This window comes from Falco punctatus (genome assembly GCF_963210335.1).
Source record: "Falco punctatus genome assembly, chromosome: 6".
NCBI classification, from domain to species: domain Eukaryota; kingdom Metazoa; phylum Chordata; class Aves; order Falconiformes; family Falconidae; genus Falco; species Falco punctatus.
This window is the reverse complement of record NC_137585.1, coordinates 3,344,344-3,371,931: the sequence shown is the minus strand read 5'-3', so window position 1 is coordinate 3,371,931 and position 27,588 is coordinate 3,344,344. Positions and strand designations below refer to the sequence as shown.

Genomic DNA, 27,588 nt, shown 5'->3' with positions numbered 1-27,588 from the left:
CATCTCTACAATCCAGTAGGCACCTACATGCCCCACAACTACTGCTGGCAGCCAAAGGCCACGACCTTTATCTTCCATGTACCCTCACTGCTTTTTTTTCCTAGTCTATCTGAGCAGCATCAGTGCCCAGATCAGCAGATTCAGTATGACGCTTAGGTTCTTCCTGAAAATCAATCCAATGCACTAATGGTCAGATTTACATTGTTATTTCTAACAGTTTTGCCTTCAAGCCTTCTGCAGCAACCTCCTACTTTATGGGTTTCAGGCAACTGGATATAGCCAAATGAAACACTTCTAAAACCTAATATTGTCTGCTGAAAACAAATCCCATTCAAAACAAAAAGATGTCTTTCATTACTTTTTAAATTACCACAGATGATGTAACATGAGTCATCATCTGATTTCCAATGACCTGATTATTTCCCAGGTGGGAGTTCTGCTCTGGACGAGCCCATCTGACAGGACCTTGCACAGTCTGGCCAGAGCGTGAGGACCACACAGCGGTCACAGGAGGAGCAAAAGCTTCTGGTGTATGTTGAGGTTGCAATCAGGACTGCTGCTATACAAAACTCACTGCTGCACATTTATTAATCACAAAGGTCTTAAAATCACCATGGTAAGCAATAGATTAATTTATTTTAAAAAACTCTGGTTGTTTATTTTTTTTTTTAATTTGGCTGGTCATCTGCAACATAGCTTATTTGGAAATGCGTTAGCAACCAACCTCTGTCCTGCCTTCCCTTTTCAGATGGTGAAACTGGCACCTGCCAGTGAGAGAAACCTGATTTTTTGAATCTTAAGGAAATTGCTCCACTGGAACTGATTTCTCTTGCCATTCCCATGAGTCACTGTGCAAGGGGAGAGCACATCAGCTCCTCAGCATGGCAAAAGAGGAGCTTTAAATTTGCTTGAGCATTTGGGTAGCTTACCCAGCAGTTTCCACACTGCCACACCAGGGACACATTCCCAATACATAGTTATTTTTTCCCCTAAGGATTTTTAAAAAAGACTCGCTATAGAGCTTTCCAACCCTTTTTAAAATCCTTGTTTTCATGATAAGCCCAACTTTAACATCATTAAGAAACAATAAGAAATACTTTCAAAAACAGGGGTGAAGCTGTATCAAGATACTGGGATCAAAATTATCTTAGCTGCTGAAGATGGCCTTAGAGTGGGAAGAAAAGGCAATTCAGGAGTATTGTAACCTGTAAATAGGACTTGTAACGTAAGTACTAATTTCATAACAATAGATGCAGAAATCAGCACAGAGGACAGTGACCTGGAAGCACAAACTATTGTCTTGAACAGTTTAAGGTATTCATGCTTTGGAAATATTTTAGTATATTTAATATATTTACCTTCTGCAATGCAGCTATTCAAAGCGAGTCAGAAGTTTATTTCCAGGCAGCTTAAAATATCACTTTGTACAGACATAAAGCTTTTTGGCCCTCTCCCCCTTACCCCTTTTTTTTTTTTTTCTTTTTTTTTTCTTAAATGTAAGGGCTCCACATGTTGAAGGAGAGGGCTCTGTTTCACATTTTGGCAGACAGGCATTGCATACACTGAAGCGTCTGAAAAATTACATCGATGCTAACTGAGCCAAAAGGTGTTTTAGACTTTCAAACAGAAAAGGCACACAGATCTATTCTTGCTCCAAGGGTGAGAGTTGGCAGCTAATAACTTTAAGAAGTGCTCCAAAATTAATTAATAGCATATTTGTATGCCATAGTTCTCACATTCTCTGTCTTGGCAGGCAAAACTGTTCTAGGGGGGATATCAGTTTTACATTTCTGACTTCTGTGGAAAAAACCCACATAAATGGTTTTAAAATTTGATATCAGTCTGGCTTCAAATAAAGTTAGTTGTCCATCATTTTTACAGTTTCTAAATGACCGAGTCAATGTAATGCCAGATGAACTGTACAGCAGATAAAATCTGGACACTGAAGCCTCTGTATTTATCTCGCATCCAGACCCAAAATGGACGCAGCAACACTACAACCTGTCCTGCCAAACCTAATACACATTACTCCTTGCTATGGTATGAAGTTTCACGTATGAAGGAGCAGGATCATCTCCAAATGATAACCTAATCTCCACTAATATCCAAATGATAACCTAATCTCCACTGATATCCGCTGACTGCTATTTCACACAAAACCATCAGCTCGGCTGCAGACACTGAACTGCAAAAGCAAACCTTGATGCAATCCAATAGTAACCACCCTGCACAAAATTTGAATCAAAGGCACCAGGCATCTGAAAACTCTATAACCCATTTCTCCAAGTTCCTTTCCTCTCTTTTTGAAACAGACGGCTGGATATACAACTGCTTAATACCCTTAGTCCTGCTCGCAGATTTTAACTTCTTAGGGAGCGACATCTGCATTACAACCAACATTTATCCCAGTGCTTCTCCCGAAAGAAGGGATCTTTCAATGCTCACAGGCTACCTTGAGTGGTGAAATTGAAGAGTGCAGGTTTCTCTCGCCCATTTGGTAACTTGACATTTGGGTCCCGTAGTTCATCGAAGAAAGAGTGCGCACAGGCCTCCAGGGGAGTCAGGCGGGCAGTGGGGGTGTACTCCAACAGACGGCTACATAGCGCAATTGCTTCTGGTGGAGTGCGGGGCCGGAAGACCTAAAAATAAAACCAAAACAACAAGCAAGGAGAAACAGGTTGTCTGGGTATGTTTCTTTCCTTTGCCAACCAGAAGCAAGTCAGAGCAATTAAACCTCTCGTTGCCCAACAAGCTGGAACAAACTTGTGGTTTGTGCTAATCAAAGTCCTCCAAGTAAGTATGGGAAAATCCAGTTCCTGGGGTTGAGAAAGGGTTAATTGCAACGCCTTGCACTACAGTGAAGGTGCAATGCCAGCAAGAGACTTCATGAGAGCGCACTCAGAAAAACAACTTTAAGAATGAAGGGGATACTCATTCAAAAATCATGATAAACACACAGGTGCTACCAGCCATGCACATGGGGTGGAGTGAAGGTGGGGAGGAAGGTTCAAATGAGCAGGATTCACTGGATGTAAAAACTGAATAAGGCCCCACTATGGGTTTGGGTTGGTTTTTCTTTGCCTAGTGAACCAAGTCTCACTAACACGGACTTTTGCAGGCAGGCAGGTCAGATTGTTGCTATGGAGGCTGCTGTTCAACTTTGGAGAACAACAAGGAAAGCGCGGGTGGGGTGCAGGAAATGCCTAACTCTAATTTGCAAGTTACTCCTTCTGTGACCTTATTCTGGCAAGTCATTCTCGTAAGTTTATTGGGATAATTCCTGCACATTTGGTATTTGTAAGGACAGCTGAAAACTGTGTCAAGAGAACCAACTATTTCACTCTAACTGATTTTTTTTACCTTGAGTGATTACAAGAAGTTCTTCACTGCAGCTTTGTTTTAAACCTCTAAGAACTGTTCTACCCACCACTAATCACACCCCCATCCTCCTTTCTCTTTACGTCAAAAGCAAAATATGAGTTAATCATGTACGTGACCCGGGTGGCCTCCTCAAGCACTCTGCTCTCCCTACGCTGTGCGTGACAGGCAGGCTGGGGAAAAGGGAGTGGGGGGGTGCAAGTGTGAAGTTCTGATGCCAGCATTTGTGGTAAAAACTGAGCTCATCCAAAATGCTTTTGCACCAGTGCAGGTGAACCCAAGCCACACAGCACCAAGGAGCAGAAAAAAATAACACACCCCCCAAAAAAACCCAGTGCATGACATGTTAATTCATCACAGATGAGGAACTTGCACAGGCACTCCTTAAGTAAGTTTTAAACCAAAGACATATATGCTCTCTTGAATGAGGATCACACACAAACGCTAAGTTCTCTGGGGACTAAACGTTGCCCCTTGGTGCCCAGCTGGCTCGGCAGCACCTAGTTTTGCTGCGGTGCGTGCTGCCCTAACTTGCATGGCAGGGAATCCTCACTCGGGGAGTCGAAGAGCCAGGTACCGACAGAGGAGGATTTTTTTCTACTACTAGGTTATTGCAAAACAGAAAACGTTTTCGTACGAGCCCTATGATGACAAAAGAAAGGCTTTAGCTTAATGCTGCTGGCAGAGAACTTGTGCTGACCGTCGTGCCATGAACGCACGGTCATGCGGAGGGGCTGTGTGCCTGCTGCCGGCAGCGCTTGGCTCGCTGACCACAGGGGATGCAAGTGTCGCTCCCACGGCACAGCCTGAACAAAATATAAGACTGTCTCCAACTGGGGGGGGGGGGGGGAAGGAAGAAAAAAGAAAAAAGTGTCTTTAAATTTTTTTTTTACCCCATGCTAAGTAGCATAAATGAGTATGTCTTGAGGTAAATCCACAGAAATGAAGTCGCTTGGTATTTAACATGAAGTAAAACTACTGAAGCCTCCCTCATGCACCTTCACGCTGATGTTTTAACAGGCTTGATTTACCACAGCTGGAATTAAAGTACTTCACTCTTAGCTGTGGTTTTCCCTCAGGACAGCTCACGTATCGGCTACTATACAGATATGAAAAAGAAAAGACTTTTTTTTTCCTTAAGGCAAAGACAACAAGCCCTTGTCTTGAGCAGATCTCCTTCTGTAAAAGGAGTACTCCTCATCTTCAAGTCAGTGTGACCCTAACACCTGTGTCCTAAGCCCTGGTGCAAACTCAGCCTGCCTTCCATCCAGAATCGGTCACCGGGGGCAGGCAGTTCCCAAGGTCTGCCCTAACTGCATCAAACCAGGAAGGGGAGGGGGAATAATCAAAAAAACCAGAAGACCTCACACGGCCTCTCCCTGCAACAAGTGATGACTAACACATGAAGTGAGTTACAGGTCTGTGCCCATCTCCATTACCTTCTGTTACACTGATTTGCCTGGCTGCTGCCTCAAGGATGTGGTCTGAACTCAAAATACTCCACTTCTAGCATTTTTATTTTTTTTTCCCAAGGCTAGGCCTAGTAATTTGAAAAAATGTTTAAGTACATACCCGTACTCCTGAGGTGAAATGTCCTGTTCCTGACGAGTCCTAAAGATGATAATGCAGTGAAATAATCCAAACAGGGGGAGTCAATCCAAAAGAGAATAGTCCAGCAAGGAAAAATATAGCCAATATTATAAGAAAACCATGGTGTGGGGGACATAGAAAATGTTTATACAATTAGAAACTTTAAACATCAGTCTCCATAGCAGCAAGTCCAACTTCACCACAGTGTATGCCAAAAAAATCGATTGTGCAATGGTGAGGCATAGTATAGAAACATTTCTGTATTAAATTTATGTTCCAATGCCAGTGCATTTACTAAAAAAAATAAAAAAAATCGAAATCAAAACTCTAACTCGAACTAAAAAGGTAATTGAAATTCCCATCATAAAGATCTTTCAGTCCTCGGTCCTGGATAGAAACATCCACAGACAACGGGGCCAGATCAGTTTGTCCCCAAAGGTGCATCCCACTTGTAAATCTGTCCCACAGGTGCAATGTAAACTTTTGGGGGATTTTGTTTGGTTGTTGTTTTTTTTTTTTTCTTTTTTTTTTTTCCAAAAAACCAAACCCCTAGCGATTTGTAATTTGTGCTGAAGAGAAAGTAAAAGTCGAGATCTGTACTTTGAATTTGGATGCTTTTAATTTGTGTGAGCTACGAGTGCCTCAGGCCGCCGCGGATTATTCTCCATTTTGGATTGACTTCCCCCACCACTGGATTTTGTTTGCTGGCGTTATCTCTTTAGGATCCTTCAGGAACTGGACGTACCACCTCAGGAGTGCGGGTATGGACTGAATTTCTCTCTATTGTGGGTTTATTCCCCCTCATACCCGTCGCACCCGTTACTTAAGAATTATTTTTTTTTCCCCTCAATTTGTCCCCTCCCGCCTCCCTTTTGAATAACGCCCTAAGAAATAAAAGCAAACCCCCCTGTGGTCTTTTAGCTCTTCCCATTCAACACAGTTCCACCGGGAAAGCTGTCCAATTCGCCCACCGAGAACTACAGGAGCGGCTGCCGCCCCCGGCCGTGGGTAACGCCAGCACTTCCATGCCACGGGGTGCCGATGCCAAGGCGATGCCGGGCCGGCACTCCGTGGTGGGAAGGGGTGGGAGGACGGACAGACAGCGGGACTGGTGAGCCGTGAAGCCCCTCGCGCGTAGGACTCGGCAGGAGTTGAAGGTCTCTGTAGTTCTCAGTGAGGGAATTGATTTAGTAAATAATCCGCGGATTATTTTTTAGTCTGCGGACTAAAATTTAGTGCACGGACTAAAATCCGGCCCATCGGAGCAAAGTCTGTCTTGGTCTAAAATACATTGGGTGAAAGCAAAAGAAAAAAAAAAGAAAAAAGAAAGAAAAAAGGAGAAAGAAAAAAAAAGGAAAAAAGCTAAGTGCACAAAGTAAAGTGTTTGGGCAGACTAACATTTAGTATGCAGACTAAATATGGCCGGGCAAAAGGCACAGCAAGTCCACAAACAAAAAACAAAAATAAAACACTGACAGGAACTTTTAAAGCAATCAAATACTACCCCACCGGCGCAGCAATTCATTTTTCTAAAATGAAACAAGACCTTGTGTAAGGCTATTTGTCCACAGGAGGGACCGAAGGCTCAAGTTTTCATTTTAAAAAATGAACCTGTTTTGGAGATAAACAAATGCAAAAAAAAGGCTTTACATACAATAATCTTTAAGGAAAATTTGCACTTGCATAACTCAAAACCTCTTGTTTCTGCAAAGCAAATGAATTTCAGGCTGAGACCCAGGTTGCTGGTTTGGGTTGGTTGGGCTTTTTTTTTTTTTTTTTTTCCTTTTTGGATGAATTACAAAAATCTCTGAATGATCATGTCAAATGGAAATGCCGACTCATCCAAAGCCACAGCTTTTGGTACTTTTCTTCAGGTTTTGTCCCACCCCACCCCCACCCCACCCCCCATCCCCCTTCCCATCCCCTTCAATCTATACCTCACCAAAAAGCTGAGGGACCAGCGCAAGTTCTTTGTTCAGGCATGCTGGTGATGCTGGAATACTGACAGCCCGTAACAGCCAGGCAGCCAGGCCAGGCACACTCCTCTCTCCTTCCTAAGTTACGCTGCTATCAATGCAAACTTTTTAATGTTACCCCCCTTTCATTTTTCTGGAACTACCACTTTCTTCAATGTTTCAAAAACAATTGCCAGGCTTAAACCCCCCTGGTGCACTAGGCAGCTCTCATCCCCAAGCGACTTCAGCTCAGATGAAGCCTTTGTGCACTAGCAGCGTGGTCACGTTTTCTTTTACGAATTTGAAGTTGTTCCTACCAGCGTAGCGGAGTTCATGCCCCTTCTGAATTTTACTTTATTTTTTTGCACGCATGGACAGACGAAAGAAAAGGGATGGAAAGCGCAGGATTCTCCTATTTCACTTCACACACATCAGCATTCAGCTCTCAAATAAAACCACATGGGGCAAGAACTAAGTATTGTTTTAACAGAATGGTTGCTCTGACTTTCAGTTCATTGACATTCTTCAAACAGACTTTCCATGCACAACACGGAGCTCCGTCGTCTTGGTCTAATTAAGCCCCAAAGCCAAAGCTTCACAATGTGACACCAAGGTGCTCTTCTAGCCAGCGTGTATTATGAGACATGATTTCATGCCATCAACCACTGTGCGTTTCGCATGCAGATTGTGAATACTGCTGGCATGCTGTGCTCCCTAAGAGAGCAGAGGCTTATGAAAATGACATCTGTTGCTAACGCATCAAGTTTGTGACACCACGGTTAAAAATTTCCTCACCAGCTTTCAGAGACTCATATGCTTTGCCAAGAACCACCCACACCACTGATTCAGGCTGACAGTCTGTGCACATCTCCTTTCAGTTTGTAAGCACATTTTTGATGGCACATGAACATTAGGTAAGAGAGGGAGCTCCTCCCTTCAACCAAAAGCTTGTACTGTTTACAAGTAAACTCATCAGATGTCGGACAGGACCCTCAAATAAACCTTTTAAAAATGCAATCACACAAGACTATTACCACGACTCCACGACGTGAAGCTGTATTTCGGTCACGCAAGTTTAACGGAAGAAGGTTTATGATAAACATGACACATTCCCAAACACAAAAGGAGAGGGAAGAGACATAGGCAAGACAGGAACGTCTGCACTGAGCTCTACCTGACACAAGGAAACCCAAAGCTGTGTCTGAAGCTCTGCCCTTGGGACCGAGGGCCTGAGAATTTCAGAGCGGGATTTCTGAAATACACCACTTGGCTATTTTGAAGTGCATAAAACTCACGCAATACAAATGAAGGTTAAAAAAGTACACAAGAGAGGCTGGTGTTGGGAGTTATTGCAAAGTATATATAAGCCTCCCAACTTCCTTCTCTGATTAAATCCTGCTGTGTCTTTTCTAAAAAGCGGCTCAGAAACAATAAATGCCTTATTAGACAAGAATCCCTGTCAGATGGCACTTACACAGATAGGGGGAAATGAAATCAAGACAGAAGGGTTAAGTGGCTTACAAATGAGCCAACACAGAACTGGGAACGGGACCAGGAACCTGTCTCCAAAGCTACTTCTTGTTGAGACCACACACTTGTTACTGGGCTCCTTCCACTGAGGACCCGGCAGAGACAGAACGAGCTAGCATTTATTAACCAGTGCATGTGCTCTGCTTCTGCCAAACTCTAAAGGAAAGCAACAAAGCTAAGCAGAACAAAACAGCTCCCCTTCTTCTCAGAGAGAAACCCCCAAAATCTACCTCTGGAAGTGCTCTCAGCCTCAATGGGACAGCCGCTACAAGCGGCCTAGACAGATGTGTGGCAACGGGATGGCTAAACAGATGGTGTATTGCAGAAGACATATTAAACTCAGCATTTGATTTCCATAGTTGCACTGATGCAAATCATGTCTTAATGTTACATCAGTGCTCACTCATTTATTGTTAAGCAGTACTTTCTTTACTGCATACAAATTGGGCAGAGGCAGGGTAATTTACCACCCAACAAACCTGGCTTATTTTCTCACGCTTTAGATGAAGATATGATATTTACACTGTCAAAAAATCATTGCTCCTACAAAAGAAGCTGGGAAACATGAACTTGGCAAAATACCCTGTGTTTTTTTCATTTAAGTTAGTCTCCAGCAGAGCCGTTTTCACTCATTGCTTGAAAAGTCATTACACACCAAGTGAAAACCAGAACTGTACTCTTCAGAAAGAGGTCAGGGCATGGTTTCACAACGGGACAAATCACCTCCAGTTCATGCTGGAAAAGACAGTTCTGCCCTTCTCCTGGCCATGCAGGTCTGCCCTGTTCCCTTGTCCCAACACTCGTGGTCAGGGCCGAATGGTCAGCTAGGTAAGAAAGGTGATCCAAATCCTGGACACTGGTGTTCTTCAAGAGGTTTTGCTACCGTACAAACAATAATGCAGAAGGGAGGTGTCAGGAATATGCAGGTTGGAGGTGGAGAACCTATGAATCTGAGAACTTGTGCCGATTACAAAACCGCACCCAAAGAAACATCTCATCTCTACTGTACCTTTGTAGCTCTACAAAAGATCAGACCCCAGTCTCAGAAAGAAGACTTTGCATTTTCAGCTTTAATCCAAATGCAAGTCCACTTACAAGATTTCTGACACGAGAATTTTTGCTTTCTTTTTCCATCAGTTATAATTAGAAGTGACAAAACGAGCTGTCTATTTATCCATTTTACTGTTTGGTATTCTTCCTTGAATCTACAGTATGAGCAGTCACTTTGGAAGCATTACAAGCAAAACAATCTGCTTAAAAACCAGACAAGAACCAGGAGAGCAGGAGTAGGCCAGGATGAAGACATGAAACTGATTCTGCAGGGTGAAAAAACATGCTAATGAGAGAGACCAGACTCTTCACGTCCCAGTCACAGAGCGTGGGGAAGACAACAGGACTGCCTGCTACCAGCACAGAAAAACTCAACATTCAAGGTAAAGTGACTAGTATGGTAAACATATACAAAGAATAAACACACAGACAATACTCAGACTAAAATATTTGTGAAGTATTTTATAATATTAGCAGTAATTATTTCATAATACAGGTAGAAACGCGGATCCTAACGTCTATATTCAAAGCTGCTCTATAATACAACCAACTGTGGATCTGCACAACTTCAGCTGCAGCCAGGAGTGGCCAGCTGCTTTGGAAAAGTGCCAGAATGGATGAGCTTGAGCCTGAAGTTTCATCTTTGATACTGTTTTCCTCTGCTATAATAGTTTGCCTTGAAAACACAGACAGAAGAGTGTGCTGAAGAGTATAAGTAACAAAAAAGGAAAAAAAGAAAAAAGAAAGCATTTATGAAGTCGAGAGGGAGCCTGCCCTAATCTGCTGCAACTTTATTGTTAATGGCAAGTACTGCAGAGAGAAGTCCTCATGTATTCACCCACAAGAGAGCACTGCAGAAGGGCAGAGAGGCTCAAAATCAATGTAGACATGACAGCGTCTCCCTCTTTCTCTCCCACTGTTAAACATATGACTCCCGTCTTTTTTCATCCCAACACGGACTTGGAAATTATGATTCACACACCACCTAGCTATAGATCTGGGAGTGAATGAAACCATTCTTTTTGAGTACATTCAAACTTGTTTCACCAACTATGTTAAAAGTGCTTGCATGTGTGAACAACCTTGCAAGTATCTTGAGAGCAGCAGAAACAAAGGCAACCACACCACACCAAAGAGATGTACTGACCATTTTAAAGAGCTGCCTGCAGTGGAAACTGCTCTGTCTCTACACAATGGAGACAAGGCAGAGGTTCTGATCTGACTAAAGAAAACAGCCTTTGCTGATATAACCTGTTGTGTCGTTCTGCCATCAAGAACCACAGGCGTGCTTGTAGCTCAGTAGATAACTCAGTTCATTACACTGCCATTACTGGCAAACACGTGGAAGTACTTTGGGGGGTGGGGGTGGGGGGGAAATACAAACGAGACATCTCCCCCATGCAGAAGAGGCCTAAACTACATAATTATATTGCATACACTACAATCTTACTCAAATGAGATCCTTTACTAGCTGGATGTAAGGGGAGAGGTGGGCCTTCACACACTGACATCTTCCATATTTCTGCAAATAATCACAGCACTGTCTTTGTTTTTCGTAACCCAAAGGTTGTGAGATCTGAAGGTAGCACTTGAGTAATGCTAGGATAAAGGCCAGCTGTAACGAGCCCATGGTAAGCAGCACCTACCTAACACAAGCTCATGAAGGATGCACTCAGACCTTTCATCAGCCACCCCACTGTCCCTGCCCCCTCCTCCGAAAGGGCCAAAAGCTTCAGAGAAAGCCAATTGCCAAAGCTGAACTTTAACAGCCCTGTGATGTACAACCTGGCACTTGGTCTCGGATTTTCTTCTTGGGTTTCCAGTCACACAGTTATAAAGTATAGATAAAGCTTAGTCAGAAGAAGAGAAACAAGTATAAAGATTAGTAGCGGAGATCAGACTGCACTGCCAAGAAGAAAGGTGGCTCAAGGAGTTGTGGTGGCTTAAAGACCCAGAAGGAAAGTTCTGACCTAGTAAAAACAGCAGCAGCAAAGCCACCAGAAAGGGTAGTAACTTATTTGATGAGCTGAAACAGCTGGAAAAAAATGGTCAGGTTTTCCAACCCAAGATAAACCTGAAAATGTGATTGTGTGTCTAAAAGCCTACCTATTTTTTTCCAACTCCATCACTCAAAGATGTTCCCACCCCTGCAAAACCTTGCTTCTCTTACAAAACTCAGTGCTACTTACTCACAGACCAAGGCAGATAAGCAGCAGAATGCACCTCCATGAATACAAAACGTTCTACACTAAGTGAAAACAAATGGAGGTCTGGATGAAAAGACAACGTTACTAAATTAAACATGCTGGTATTTTGAAGAGGACCCCTGCCAAAGAACCAAAGAACCAAAATATCCCAGAATCCTCTTTTTGGGGCTGGAGTTGTGGGTGTGGGGTGCCAGAGGAGAAGAAGAAGTCCTGTGTTGGAAGAACTGTGAGAGATTCCTAGAATGTTCATATTCTCTCTTCTTTTGCTAGCCAGGGACATACTGAACTCCCATCTTCTGCATCATGCACGTAACTGGTATAAAAACACACACATGCTTGGGCAGCACAGAACTATCCGGAGAGGAGAGGGAGGTCTCTGTATGTTTTACAACAAGAGACTCCAGCTCTTGAGTTTCAAAAGTACTTCTACCTCAAGTCGTCACCAGATTGAAAAACCAGTCTGAGAACAGTTTGCACTGTGAACTTGCACTGCTGTTGCAGCAAAGAAAAATATTTTTAGTGTTAACTTGACTTTTCACCTAATCTATGAAGAGGCACCCTTGTTAGTTTGAGATTGCTTTCTTCATATTACTATATCACATTGAATATCAATACTGTATTCGGATGATACCAATCCATTTCTACCCAAAATTGTGCATCTATGAAGGCAGACTTCCCATTTCCATAAAACTTGTGCCCAAAATTCCAATTTAAGCCTGAAATTGAATGAATGTGGGAAACAATACTCCTTCACGGACTCATCCTTGTTCAGTCTCAAACAATTTCTCCAGTTCTTTAAAATACCCAGACCCTATTTCAGAACCTACAGCACCAACCACTATTCTTTTTCACCTAGTAGGTTACAGTAAACGTAGCAGATCACACCACCACAGCAATACTGAGCAGGAAAATAATGTATCTATGCCTGCCCAAAATACCTAGAGAGCAGACCAGAACCAGGTACATTCAACAGAAGTCCGCACCGCGGAACTTCAGATGCAACCTATAGGTACTGCAGCTTCCAAAGAAAATTCTTAACTGTCATCTACACACGCTTCTGCAGAGCAAGAAAGTTCCCTGAAAACAAGAGTGAATCACGGACCTTATTTTGTATAGATTATTGGCCTGGATACAACCAGTTCCAGACTGCATAGAAGAGGTTAAACATCTAGCCAGCAGCTAAACATGCACCTTCACTGGGTGTCTCCACTGCATGAATAACTCCAAGTAGGGCCTACAAACCCCTCAACTTTGAAAAATACCTTTGTCGTATTGAACAACACAAAGCAACAAGGAGAATGCCCTTCTAACAGGGGGTAACCACGTTCTCGGCAATTTTCTCTCAAACGTGCTGAAAACAAGCTGCCTGCAAGTTCTGCCACACAAAAACCCCTTAACTTCTGTCTGCTGAGCCCTCTGGTCACAGCTAGTCCACAAAAATAACAACCTTCTAGCTACTGAAACCTTCATAATTCTTTAGCTTAGATGGCAAAGGTTTGTACTTTTGAGGCTGAAACTTCAAAGTTCAAGTCCCGCTGGCAACTGTTAACCCTCTGGTTACAGACACAGTTGTAGCAAAAAAACATTTCCGCTTCCACTTCTTCAGTCATTCCTTTTCTGCTCATTAAACAGCCAGAATTCAGGGGTGCTTTTTCTCCCATGCTTTTCAACTCTAAGATACAGAAGCTCCAAGAGGATGCACATGCCCACTGATGTGCCATCAGGTATTATATCAATCAGCTGGGCAAGGAAGATCAATTCTACATAATGCTGCTACTACTTAAATCTTTCACTGCTCGACATGTCCAAAATGGTGAAAGGATCTTTAGACACAATACACTGAGAGGATGAGCATCATTATCAACGCCATGCTGGATAATCCCTTTTGCTAATACAGCATTTGTTTAATAAAAGTACAGATCTCATAAGTGAAGCATCACGTAACCCACTTGTAATAAACTGGTTTAAATGCTGTTCTACACCCAGCTGATGTCAGGAAGAGTTGTGTGCAGAATGGCTTGAGAATGAGAAGCTACGTTGCAAGCACAGCTCTCCAAAACTAATTGTGCTCTAATGGAGAATGCAGATTCGATTTTCTGGCAAGCTCCGCTCAATTCTCTGTAACTGACTTAGTTTCACTTGTGATCCTTTAGAACGAGCGAAAACCCATTCATATAAATAGAAGGAAGTCTCAGTTTTTTCTTGAAGCTTCCATTTGACAAAAGATCTCTGTTGTGGTCTAACAGGCTATCAAGTGCACACTCTTAAGACTATTCAGGCACAAGGTAAGTTGCATAGCTAGCTTAGATGCTTAACTCTGTGTCCTATGGTACACCTCTCCTACTGGCATTCCTACTACACTGCATATTAATTTAACCCCCCCAATCCAAACACCTTCACTGCAGGAATTCAGGTGTGACCCTAATATTCAGTGCTATAAGGCTTTTGGACTTATTCTTGTGATGTGTACCATAATGCAATTCAAAACTAAGAGACCACTCTCAGGGACTTAATTGCCATAATTTTTCCCCCTGTTAACATAAGGTATTAAAAAGCCTCATTGGATTTACTGACCTCTCATATAATTACAAATCACTTAACCAACATGCAGAAAGAAACTCTGATACACAGATGCAAACCAGGGATTACTGGGGAAAAGGAGAATTGAAGTGGTACGTAACTCACTGGAGAGCATCACAAAAATAGTGACTTGCAGTACCTGGCCTGGCATGTACCTGTCAGGTACGTGGCGTGCTATCAATTAGCTCTAATTAGTTTATCCAGACTTTCTACTACCACAAAGCATTTTGTCCAGAAGAGTCTGACCTGAACATGTGCTCAGCTAGAAACGCAAGCCTTCCACCCATACCCACTACTTCCTTAGTAGAAGGACACCTGAACCATCAAGACATGGTGAGAATATACTGTGACTATCAGACATTTCTCAAGCAGCAAAACGAAAATCTTAACTACCTAAGTTTCAATTTCTTAAAACTCAAATATTTAACTTATTCCACATCCAAGAGGCTCATTAAAAGATTAATTGTTACCATGCCCCAAGTCACAAATTCATCATTCCTTGATATGTGGAAGACACCTTAATTGCATGGCAATGTATTTGTTTCAATGCTAGTGGTTTCCTCTTTGACCACGGACATTATAATACTGTCTGCATGCACTGCAATAGTATCTCCTTGTGAAAGACAGATAACAAGAAGTCTTAAGAAGTAACCCCAAGAAAAAACAACCCCCCACAACAGCACGCCTATAGGAGTACAAACATAACAAGATCTATCAGAGAACCAGCTAAGAAAGTGACTGCCAGCCCTCATCATATTACGTAACAGCATCACAAAAAAAGCATCACATGTTATCACCAGAACATTTCCCATTTGTAGGTGACTTGGGCATCTCAGTTTATAGTATGACAGGATTTAGACGTATAGCAACCTGATATAAACACACACGTACACCCCCCATTGTTAAAAAACCAAATACACACACACACACACCAAAAAAAACCAGCAAACCTGTAGGCAACCTCAAAGCCCCCCAGACATTATAGTGCACAATGCTTCCATACCTTCTTCTTATCTACACCAAGAGTTACCAGGTCCCCAGCTTAAAGGCACCCCATTTAGACTGAAAGCCACCAAGCCACTGAACAAACTGAACTCTGAATTTTTACTTTCAGCCCATGTCTTTATTATTCAGTTCATACAGACTCACCTTAGTCCATGGATGTGCCTTAATCTGAGGGAATTTGAATTCGGTATAGTTTGGATTCATTTCTCTAATTTGCTCCCTTGTAGGCGTTCCCAGAACCTAGAAAGAAGAGAGGAAAAAAGGCAAATGGTTTAGGAACACTTCATATTCATATGGCAACGAAGGCTGCAGTATAACCTATCAGATATGGAGACAACTGAAGCTGATCTGTGTAACTAGTAAGTTAATCTAGCGCAGGGAACAAAACAACAAAACTTTTGCAGAACTGTTTAAGTTGGAAGGAACCTCCCTTCTCCTGGGAGCTTCTGATCCTATGCCTCTGCTCAAGCAGGGTCAGCTGGAGCAGGTTGCTCAAGACCATGTCCAGCTAGGTTTCAGCATCTCCACAGAAGCAGTCTTCACAACTTCTTCGGGCATCCCGCTCCAATCTTTGACCACCCTCACAGTAAAAAACACGAAGAGTTTTCTCGCATTCAAATGAAGTTTCATGTGTTTTACCTGGTGCTGCTGCCTCTTTTCCCATCAGTGGGCACACTGAGAAGAGCCTAGCTGTTTCTTCTTCATTCCCTCCTGCCAGGTATTTATACACACTGATGAGACCTGAGCCTTCTCTGAATAGTCCCATCTCTTGCAACCTCTCCTCACATGAGAGGTGCTCCAGTCCCTTACTCATCTTTGTGGCCCTTGCTCCAACTTCAGTAGTCTCTTGCTGGCAATTCAGTTCATGCTCCAATCCCAGTGTCAAAAATTAAATTACCTTGTACAGTTTTTCACAAAATTCAAGCACCTTTCTTCAACTTAGTGATATTTCAATGGGGAAGAGAGTTCACTCCAATTAAACTGTTAAAAATGGCACTGCCGAACACATTCAGGAACAGCAGCTCACTGCACATGGCTGGTTAAGGGTCAGACCAGCAGCACAGACGGCATTTTACAAGACATGAACAGCAGCCCTCTGACAAGCTTAAAAGATCAGCCAGTTCCTGCTGAGGGGAGCCGGACAGGTTCCCCTCTCCCCTGCACTGTGTGAGTTTTGGTGGTGGTTCCCCATCCCAGCACTTCCACATGGAAGATAAATGTGGTTTAAACCTAACCTGAAAGCATCTGAACTGCAACACCACCCCCCGTTTACTTCTACAAATTTGTGTTTCTCACTCCCAGAATCCGCACAATGTTACTTATACATGCAAATTAGTAGTTGTATGAGAAAGAACACACAATTGCACATCTCTTTGTAAGGGTGGGTAGATTTTGAAAGGATTTCGGAAATCCCTTCAGGGAATAAGCCAGACGATACGGTGTGCGCTCTGTTCAGTCAGCACTAAGCCACTGCCCTCCACCTATATATAAAAACTGCAAAGCACGTTCAAGGAATCCCATTGTTTTCCGCTTGCACCCAGTTGCTGGGTATCCTTTTGTTCTGCAGAGGGAAGGGAGAGGGCAGGAGGCAGAGGAGTCGCTCCTCTGCTGAGCTCAGGTTCATCTTCCTATAGGAACCCTGTAGCCACGCTGCTCTCGCCCCGTGACAAATCTCTCGCCATAGAGATTAGCATAATGTTATCACCTCATCTCATGAGACTGCACCGTCACCATCAGGAAACAAATGATCTACAATGTAATGTTGTATAATGTTAGCACTCTACCTTACTGCTTGATAAAAAAATATTTGGTTATGTATTCTGGTATCCATGATCGTTTTCGTTGTTATAGAAGAGTGCAAATTACACAAATGCACTCTAAAGACTCAGGTAAAGGAATAAAAGAGCAAGCTGATTGCTGCTTAATTAATTTGTGCAACAGAGAAACTATCGTCAGGTATTATGAAAGGAACTTGGTATCTCTATTATTTAAAATATAAGCTGTACAAGACAAACTAAAATACCTACCCAGAAAGCAATCTTTTAAAAAAAACAGCAGCAGCAGCGGAAATAAACCCTGCAACTTATTCAGACAGTTGCTTCTTGGATAACAGATTTAACCGACAAGTTGTACAAAACGAACAATCACATAACTCCTACCTTCCCATCGCTAATCCTTAATTTAGGATTTAAATTTCACCCACTCTAAGCACCAAGGGTTACCTTCAGAGCTGACAGAAGATTTTTCTGTGCATGTCTGAAAACACTGGCTCTGCTCAGGTGGTAGAGCAGAGGGTGTCTGCAGGATTCTGTACATCTTGCTCAGCTTTCAAGGGCGGGGGTGGGGGGGTGGGATGGTTGACAGCAAAATGTGTCCTTTCCCCACCGGTTTTCTGTCTGGCTCCCCTCAGAGCACCGGCCACCCGGCTGCCAGCCCTGCCAGGATGGCACTGCTCTCAAAGCTTTGATGACCGCTGCTCTCAAAGCTTTCCAGTTCTAAGAGATGAGGGGATTTCACACCTGTAAATAGAATTTTCATCCCTGTTCAGGATAAAAGCCATTTTCAATACTTTGAACGTTTTTTTGATTAGTTAAATTCACTTCCTGAAAAATTACAGATAACTTGTACTGCTCTCCTACCATTTCTAAAGGCTAAGTTTTCAGGCCTCTATAGTATAAACAGGAATTTTAAAAGCATGTTTATCTTCTTAACCCTCCTCCTCAAAAAAAATTCCTTTTAGGCTTCCTAAGAAAAGGCAGAGTAGAATTATTTATTTAAAAAAAAAAAATACAGCTAGAATTCAGCAAACTAGCCCAGTTGCTAAGGTGGTTCAGAACAGGAGCCTATACCATGCAAGTATCTTTACTTAAAGACTGCCTATAGCATCAGAAAGAATTTGGGTTAGGTAGGCAAGGACAATTTCACAGAAGGACCCACAGATAACGTCAACTCATACATTTCACTAAAAACACTAAAAACTCCGGATGATGGAAGGGAGTGACTCCTAAGCTCAAGCACAGGCATCTAAGCAACAGTGCTTAAGGTCTCATGAATACTTGGAGAAGAAGGTACTGAAGAGGCACCGTGGTAGCTGAAAGGAGGGACCGCCTGACCTTTCAGTTAGGTAGCAGCCTTTGACACACAAAATAACTGTACAAAAGGAAAAGTGACTTATAGTAGCCACTCAGTGTATTTACTTTGTTCTCTCTGGATTGTAAAAGCCAGATTGTGCTTTCAATTTGTACTGAAGATAGAATAAAGCAAAACAAAAACCCCAAACCAAACCTCAAAAACCAACAAACAAAAACCCCCAAATCCAAACAAATGAAGAGGAAAGGAAAGTAGATAGGAAGTAGAATCGAAGTTCTAAAGGCTGTATCAAATTCAAATCACAGTCCAGAAGGAAAGTGTGGGATGAGTAAAGTGATAAGCTATAAAATCGACCCAGTACTTGACATATGTGGAAGAGGTCCTGTAGTGGACATCTCCCCACCCTGCAACGCACCAACACTGTCTGCCGCATGGTTTTGAAATTGTACCTCACTGATTCACGCTGAGTTTTCAGCATATTAGGAATACATTCAAGTAACCCCGGTGAGTAACAGCAACCATTTCAGCTATTGCAAACACTGGGCAAACATCATCTTTAAAGAAGCCATGTATGTGACTGCTCTTTCCGTTCAAAATGAAAAGGAGAAGCATAAATTACTTTGCACATTTTTGGCAGAATTACTCTATGAAACAGCTGCTCTTGCTATACCAACTCTGAAGATACTATGGAGCAGATGTTCCTTGGAGGAGCGATTTCACAGAATCACAGAACGGCTGAGGTTGGAAGGGACCTCTGGAGGTCATCGTGTCCAACCCCCTGCATAAGCTGTGGCGGCAAGAGCTGGTTGCTCAAGATGATCCAGATGGCTTCTGAGTATCTCCAAGGACAGACTCCACAACTTCTCTGGGCAATGTGTTCCAGTGTTTGACCACCCTCACAGTAACAACAATTTGCTTATCTTCAGACCGAATGTAAAGTGTTTTAATTTGTGCCCATTGCCTCTTGTCCTGTCATGGGACACCAAACAAAAGAGCCTGGCTCCCTCTTCTTTGCACCTTCCCTTCAGACATTTCTGTACACTAGCAAGATCCCCCCCTGATCTTGCAAAGATTGGAGAGCTTTGAAGAAATGCAGGCTCCAATACTGAATTAATTTGCTCCATGCAGGTTAGTACATACTATTCTACTTGGAGACAGTTTTATGAAAGGAGTTAAGTGTCAAGGAAAAACTTGGGGTCTTTGGCGGTTTTGTTGTTGTTGGTTTTTTGTTTTTTTTTTTTTTTTTTTTTTTTTTTTTTTTTTTTTTTTTAAATTGGGCACTTGAAAAAAAAGAAAAGAAAAAAGAACGAAACCAGAGTAAATACTAGAATAATAAAAAAGTAGTTGTCTAATGGAATCAACTGTATCTGGAATGAAGGGGGTCTATGTGAGACTACAGGGGATCTTCCTGCAAGTGAAGACAACAGGTCAACTAGTCTTGCTCCTCATTCCCAATTGTCATCATCATCTCTTAAACAAAAATAAAGAAACATTATCTACTAAGATTAACTAAAGAATACGCATGCTGAGAAGACAAAACACCACTCTGATTCTCTTAGAACAAAAATTGAACACAACAGGTTTCACAAATATTTTCTGTTAAGTTTTTCCTTGGCATTTACCTGTAATAGATGAAGCTTCCCAAATAACTTTTATTCCAGGAATTTGTGAAGGTAGGGTAATGGTATGTATCATGTAATTAAAGAAAAGCTACAGGCTTCCAACAACATCATCCTTACCAAAGAAGGGAAGATTTATGAACCTGGAATAAGCCCTGAATTCCATTACAAATAGTATAAAGATCTTCATTTAATGTTCTTGCAATTGACTTTTCAGAGGAGAAAAAGGGATGATATTCAGCTCCGAAAGACACCTTCGTTACACCACAGTCCTGAGGACAGCTGCTGTCCACAGCTGGCTTCACTGTGCAAAACTGCACCAAGTTATTCACGACAAAACCCACACCGCTGTAACACCAGAGGAAGAGGAAACTGCAAGGGTCTCAACAACCCCCAGTGGAATAAAGGCCCTTTCTGACAACCATCGTTACTGCTAAACCTTTGCCAAAAATGTAAAAAGCAGTGTAAAGCCTAGGGACACCAAGGGTTCAGAAGCTCCAGCTGGTAATGACTGAACTAGAGCGGGGAGAAGGTGGTTATTTAGATCAGAAACCGCTAGAAAGCTATGGTTACAGTGGTGTAGTGTTTCTCCCAGGGAAAACCGTGCAAGTTTACAAGGAAACGTGCTACAGAAAGTCTGGTGTGTATGGCTTACCAGATGGCACAATTAATATTTCTGCAAACATGTCTGCACCTCCTTCAGAAAGTTGTGAGAGGTGTGCCAAATAGTTATTTAAAAAATCCATGGAGTAGGCATCTCAAGCAGTAACCATGGGTCAGCTTTGACATAATACTTCAAGAGGTATGTGGTAGAAAATAAACTTACCCATTTTATCTACGCTTTCTTTCAAAAACATTCTCTTGTCAAATAAAATGAGAGCCACCTAAATATAGAGATTTCTTCTATTCACAAACACGAGAGCAGCCATACATCAGGAATAGGAAGAAACCCATTGTCACCGCTAACATGAATATAACTGCTCATCAACTTTTTTTACATTGTCTGCCTGCAGGCACTGGAAGCGATGAATTACGTGAGGCACAGGAACAGCCAAGTTGCGATGTGGGGGGACATCAGGGTGAAAAAACTGCCAGGAAACTTCCCTTAGGGGTGAGGAGAGAGGACACACGTGAAAGCCCGTGTCAGATGCAGACAGGTCCTCAGCACAGGACCACATCCAATAAAATGAAAGATGCTCTCCTACTGCTTATTCTCCCAGAAGAGATGGCTCCTCTCTTCTCATTAAGTAGTGTGACTGAATTTATTTTATTTCAAAAACTGAGCCCAAAATAGTACCTTGAAATCTGAGCATAAGCCATATAGTATAATTGCAGTCTATACTTAGCATTAGGCTCAGTAAAACTGGTCAGAGACCAAAAAGTTATGCATGGATAGGATTCATGATACTACTGAGCTTGTCTTTTCATACATTTTTCCTCCCTGCTATGCCCAACCCAGCAAACTAGGTAAAGAAGATTTTGTTATTTCTCCTAAATTACCATGAAATGCCAGGTTTGGTGCAAAGAATAACCACACAGTCCAGCAGGAACCAAAAAACCCCAAACAGACACATAATCCCCCCGGCCCCACAACCTTCCCTGCAGTCTTCCCTGGAAGACAGATTGGCAGATGCTGTCCCCCCCGTGTCCCAGGGCTGCTCAGGCAATTATTGCTGCTCCATTCTCCTGAGAGAGGATCTCCGCCACGCGCACGCACACACACACACACACACACATTTTTCAGAAGAGTGGGGGGAAGGTACTAAACTAAACCTTTCAGAAGATAATTATTATCCCAGGAAGAAAACCATTATGCTTCCAAGATTCCCTCGTTGCAAGAGGAATAAGGGGTAACCACTGTCTGTGAGAACTGTGATGGAAGATGTTTTGGATTGGGGGGGATATCCCAGCCAGTTTTCCCTTGATGGTTTCCGGGTGCTATAAAGCTGGGGGACCCAGGAATGCCCCCAGCCTCCCAAGCCTTCACAGCAGTCCTGCAGACACTGCTGCTCCACTGCAAGTTGTGCACACAAGCTCAGAGATTTATGGAGTCTGCCCTGACTGAATCTCAAAAAAAAAAAATCACTCTTGTAGTCTAAAAGCTCCTTCCTTTAAGCTGTATTCAGCAATATCCCACTTGCACAGTGGATTTTAAATAGGGAAGTGGCAACTGCAACCCTCCTGAGCTGCTGGAAGGAGGGCTTTCCCCTTCCATCGGGGACAGGACTGTGTGACTGATCCGAGGTGCAGCATTTACTCATACCTCATTTCTTTATGTGACCGTGGATGAAACACACACTGCCACTGTGCCTGCTTCAGAAACTGAGCACATTTCTGAAGATGTCGCCACCCGAAAGCCAGTAGGGGCATGAATTTTAATGAATATATCCGGTTACCCACTTGAGATATTCCCAGCAATGAAATAACCTAACATTTGGAATAGCTAGCAAGAGCTAAAAATAAGGAAGAAGAGTCACCATTCAAGATCAAACTTTGGAAAAAGCACAGCACATGATTTCTCTCCTCTAATAGTGGAAGTATTCAAGAAAAATTTACTTGGGTTAAATTATTTCTTCAGATGGAGCTCCAAGGCAGTACTTCCCCATATCAAGTATCATTTTGTCACAGGAAAGTGGTCAAGGATCTCTCTCTCCTAGCAAGACTGAGAACATCTGGAAAAAGAGTCTTCAAAGAAACAGGACCAAGAGAAAAAGAAGGCAAAATGAAGGGGACTGTTGGTCCACATGAACGAGATACTGTGGTTCTAGAGGGGCGCAGTTTTTCAGAGCAGTTTGCAAATATGCAACTGGCCTGCAGAAGCTCCAGGGGCAACTGGATGGAGAAGATCTTGCAAGATTGCTTGAAATGAAACTACATAAAGACTGCTGAAAGTGAATCAAAGTCTGACAAAAGCCAAAAATGCTTCTGATGCAGCAGGAGGCTGAGGATGTTAGGCATGCAGCCTGCAGGAAGGACAAGCCGTGCCAACTGACTTATCCCAGTAATTCCACCTTCGTGAACACAACTGCCAAGGGGATGTCATCAAAAACTACATGAGAAGGGAGGACTCGTTTAATGTGATGGCATTTTTAATTCTCCAGCCTAATGCAAAAACTTCATACCCAGGTGTAGCATCCAATTGCTGTGTTGTGAAATGAACTCTGAATAATCAAAGCTGAATAAGCAACTGAAGAGACAACCAAAAAATTTATCTTGGCTCAGAAAATGCTACACGACTGACTGTGACTCAGTCACCCTGAATTGATAGGAACCAGCAGAAAAGTTTCCAAGCTGACGTCTTGAAGCAGAATCAAGTAAATGTAAGTGATAAAAGTCAGGTGCATTTCCAAATGTGTGGGTAAGTGTGTTTTTTACTATAGCCCTTTTTAGGAGTTTAAAATACTTCATTTTCTCTGCCCCTAAGTTTCAGACCTACAGTTCCAAGGAAGCCATCTGAAAAGCATTACTCCAAGACAGCTAAACAGCAGCTCGCAGGTCCCAACCTGCAACCGCCCACGAAGTTCACTGCCATTCAACAACTGGCAAATCCCACAGCTTTGATTCTCCTACACAAAGCTAACATTAAAATAAGTCTGTGCTACAATGAAAGCTTTAAATAGTAGCATTCTATACCAGCAAATGGAAGAGGTGGACACCATTTGTAAACACTTTAAAAAAAAAATCCTATTCTAAACGAAGTCTTATACAACCTAACACTTCACATGTTGTGCCCAAGACTTAACATTTCTGGTAATTTTTTATGCTGCAGAATTGTGTATGCCTTCAACTGTACTGCGGTTGCAGACCCCAAGTTCGCTCAATAAACACACATTGCTAACCTTTGAAATCTAAGTTGAATTTAAGCATCTTGCTGGGAGTGGAGAAGAACAGAACGCTTCATGACTTCTTTGCAGATTTGAAAAACAAATCTACCCAATTAGATAACTGGTCACTTTTAAAGGATATATAGTAGATGGGACAGATTCCTGCCAACAGTTGGCAGAATAGAAAATTAAGACCCTCACATTCTACTGTTTCCTTATTCTCAAAAGGTAAGGAAAAATTACTTGAAATTTGAGGTAAACGTGCTGTTCTCCCTCTACTCCCACTGTGAGAAATACTTGCCGGTGGGTGCAGCATTACAAGGAAGCACTTCGCTGCCCAGTTCACGCACCTTCCCAGGCAACTGCTCACACCTGCTCATTTTAAACATGGTATTCTCAGTTCTAGCTCTCTCTGTATTCTCACCTTAGTCTTCTGCCACAGCTCTTCTGAACAGTTTATACAAAACTTCACAACACAAGATTCGGTAGACAAGGGCACTGACAAACAGTTGACTTCAGCAGTTTGCACTCATTTTCTCTTCCAGTGCTGCCTTTAGAATACATTCTGCCTCGATAATAAATATACAGGCAGAAAAATACACGTGGCACCCACCCATTTGGGCTCACATTTTTCATTATACTTCCTTAATGATTCAACGAACATCCTTTTTTTGTGACTATTAATACAAGATTTATAGCATTTGTTCTCTCAGACTTTCCTATAACATACTGTCTCAGTACCATAACTTCTGAATTGAAGAGACTAGGCTTACTATAAAATCTGAGTTACCCCTACATTTGTTTCACTTAGTTTCTACATGTACGGGGGCTACGTACCTAGCAGAAATTGAGAAAACCCCAACACAACACAGGTGTGGATGGTCATTCACTATCCCCCTTTCTACATTTAAAGAAATGGTTCAGAAATTTGTTTCTGTAGAAGTGAAAATCATCATCTCAAGCTGTAATTTACTGAAGCTCAAGCCTTTACACTGGATACTCCTTTGGCTGCTGTGAGAAATAACATTAGTTTGCCAGTACTATGTATTCAGCTATGAATTGTCCAATTAAAGTTATCACACCACTCATGGTAGTGTCATTTAAAGAAACCACAGATGGTACATAGGCTATCAGCAATTTTATTAAAGTATTCCTCTACTTCAATACAACTTAACTCAAGTGTAAACACAGCAGAATCAGCACAACCTGAGAACGTACGTGCCATAAAACTATTAGTTCACAGATGTTTACTTCCAGTACTGCAGAACTGAAAATGTCCAACTGATGATAACAACTTGTAGCCAACTTTGAACCAAACCACAATCTCTGCTTGGCAAATATGTCAATAAGAAGAGGCCATCTATTTTCTGATTATTTTACTTTTGCACAGTGAAAATCAAACCACTGATAAAGGCAGAGCGCTATGGCTTTGCCAAAAAGGCCCCTCTACTCTCAGACTTTTGACTGAGCCACGGAGGGACCTACAGGACTGTCACTATGATATTAACAGTTTTATTTATAAAAAATCTCATAGGTGTAGTTTCTCAGGACTGCACACATTAATCAAGAAAAAACAGGACTTCTGGAAAATGTCCGAAGGGAAACTCCACAGGTTATTGCACAAATTCCTGAGAAACTCCAGCCATGTGAAGTGCTCACAGGTACCACATCTCACAAAAGCAGTGTAGCAGAAAGCAGCCTGGCACCCCAAGACACTTCTCAAAAGGAAAAAATTGTCACTTGTGCCACCATCAGTCCTACTTCTGGCAGCAACTCGAGTGATCTACTAGTGCTTCCTACATAAACTGACCCAACTTGGACATGATGAGCTTGAAATTCACTGGGCAGAAAGGCAACAATAAGACATCAAGAAAGTCATAGGAGAAGTAGGTGCAAGACATGCAGCCTCCAGAGGAAATTTGCTGACTGGGGGATTTCCAGCAGGACAGACAAACCCACCATAACAGAAGCTAGGTTTACACAGTCAAAGACTGGAGGAGACATGGCAGGAGTCTAGAAAGGTCAGAGCACACCCCATTGAGACTGCAGAGCAAGCCACTGAAACACTGAGCCTCACCAGCCCATGTCCTCCATGCAGGAGAATGACCACTTGGGAGTTCATTGGTGTCATACACTCTTAGGACAAAGACACTGGCTGCTCTTCTAGTGATAAACAGATGCAAGCAGAAAGTTCTACCTTCCACCCACACATTTGGTTTTTCACACGCATGCCACAAATGTACAGGCATGAAGGTAGCAGCTACGTGGCAAAACCATGGAGGAAGTTCTCTTAATACAATCCCCCTGTGGTGATGAAATCAATGAAGCCAAGCCGTGTGCACGCATCTCACCCTCTGTAATACCCCCATATTAAGTGCATAGTATAGATTCAGAGGAAAAAGATACTGCTCTCCCTAGAAATCTTGCTTCCTTCATTGCAGAAGTTGAAGGAGGCAGTGAGACTAGGGTGCTGGGAAGTCACACACCAGTCTTTTCAGCTATGAATTATTCTTCCATGCCTCTAATTTGAGAATCACAGAATATTCACAGCTTACCAAATGAAATCAATCAAGATGTGTTTGGACATAAGTGATATATAAATGTTATGTATTCTGAAACATTAGGTCTTTTTCACTTGAAAAACTAGACTCTTTGGGTGGAAGGTACCTTTGCCCTGCATTTCCCGATTCTCCATCTGCAAACAGGAGTGCCCTTCCTCACCTTTCACCTCAAAGAGCTGGAAGGAAGGAAGAAGGCTACATATGTGAAGAATCTGGCATGAGGAAGTTTAATAACACTTTTTTCAAAGCCAAGTACTAATTGCATGCAACAAAGGAAAAAGAGCCAGATTCTTAAAGAATGAAAATCACACATTAATAAATATTGGCTCAGTATGTAAGCATTATTTCTAAGCACACTGAAAGTGCAATCCTTTTAATTTTATAGGGGTTTTTCCCCTCTTAAAGATGATATATCATTATGCATGACTGCAAGAGAGGCAAATAAAGATCATTAAGTTCCAAAAAAGCAAAAGTAGTGTTTCCAGACATGGTTTACACGCAACACTCCGTTACAATGGTGACAGAATATATATGTCGACAAGTTTATAACAATGCACGTTTTCATGCCGATACCCAAGGAATAACGCAGTCAAAGCAACACTTAAAATTCCATACCTTGATAATTTCCACCAACTGATCCACACCACTGTCACCTGGGAAGATTGGTTGTCCTAGTAACAGTTCAGCCAATACACAGCCTGCCGACCACACATCTGAAAAGGGGAAAGCACAGGAAGGTATCAGTAAAAGGTACATATCAGGCCATTTATATAAAACCCAGATATTTGAAGCTACTTTATTCTTTGCCACGTTTAATAGTATATACAACCCAGCTAAAAATAAAAAAACATTCCTCTCCTCAGTGTTAATCTAGAAACACAGATACAAAGCAACAGTGGGCAGACAATCTTAGAAGTCAAATTATGAGACAATGAGAACTGGAAAACAATGTTAAATGCTATAATATATAGGCATTAAAACTCATACATGTAGGGAACAGACCTGAGAACATTTGCCACCTGAAAATTAAGAATTTCCCCAAACACTGTGTTGTTTTTAAATCACATTGATCATGAACTATGCAGAGGTATCCTCCACCACAACAGCTGTTTTAACGTTTCTGAATGTTGAATAGACTTAATTTTTCATCCACATATTGAAAGCATATATACATTAGCATACAAAATAGTACTGGAAGC

General features: G+C 42.2%; 1 protein-coding gene across 4 annotated transcripts in view; it reads right to left on the bottom strand.

Annotated features, from left to right (window-relative positions):
* The window catches only part of GSK3B (glycogen synthase kinase 3 beta), a 151,115-nt gene that overhangs the window by 10,805 nt on the left and 112,722 nt on the right, over positions 1-27,588 (bottom strand). For 2 of the 4 annotated variants that reach the window (XM_080391205.1, XM_080391206.1), the window contains exons 7-10: positions 27,005-27,102; positions 15,440-15,535; positions 4,951-4,989; positions 2,453-2,639 (exon numbers count right to left, since the gene is read on the bottom strand). In XM_080391205.1, the coding sequence (XP_080247331.1) occupies positions 2,453-2,639; positions 4,951-4,989; positions 15,440-15,535; positions 27,005-27,102 (420 nt within the window). The remainder of the gene's footprint in view (positions 1-2,452; positions 2,640-4,950; positions 4,990-15,439; positions 15,536-27,004; positions 27,103-27,588) is intronic. The other 2 variants (XM_080391207.1, XM_080391208.1) reach the window with 1 other exon arrangement.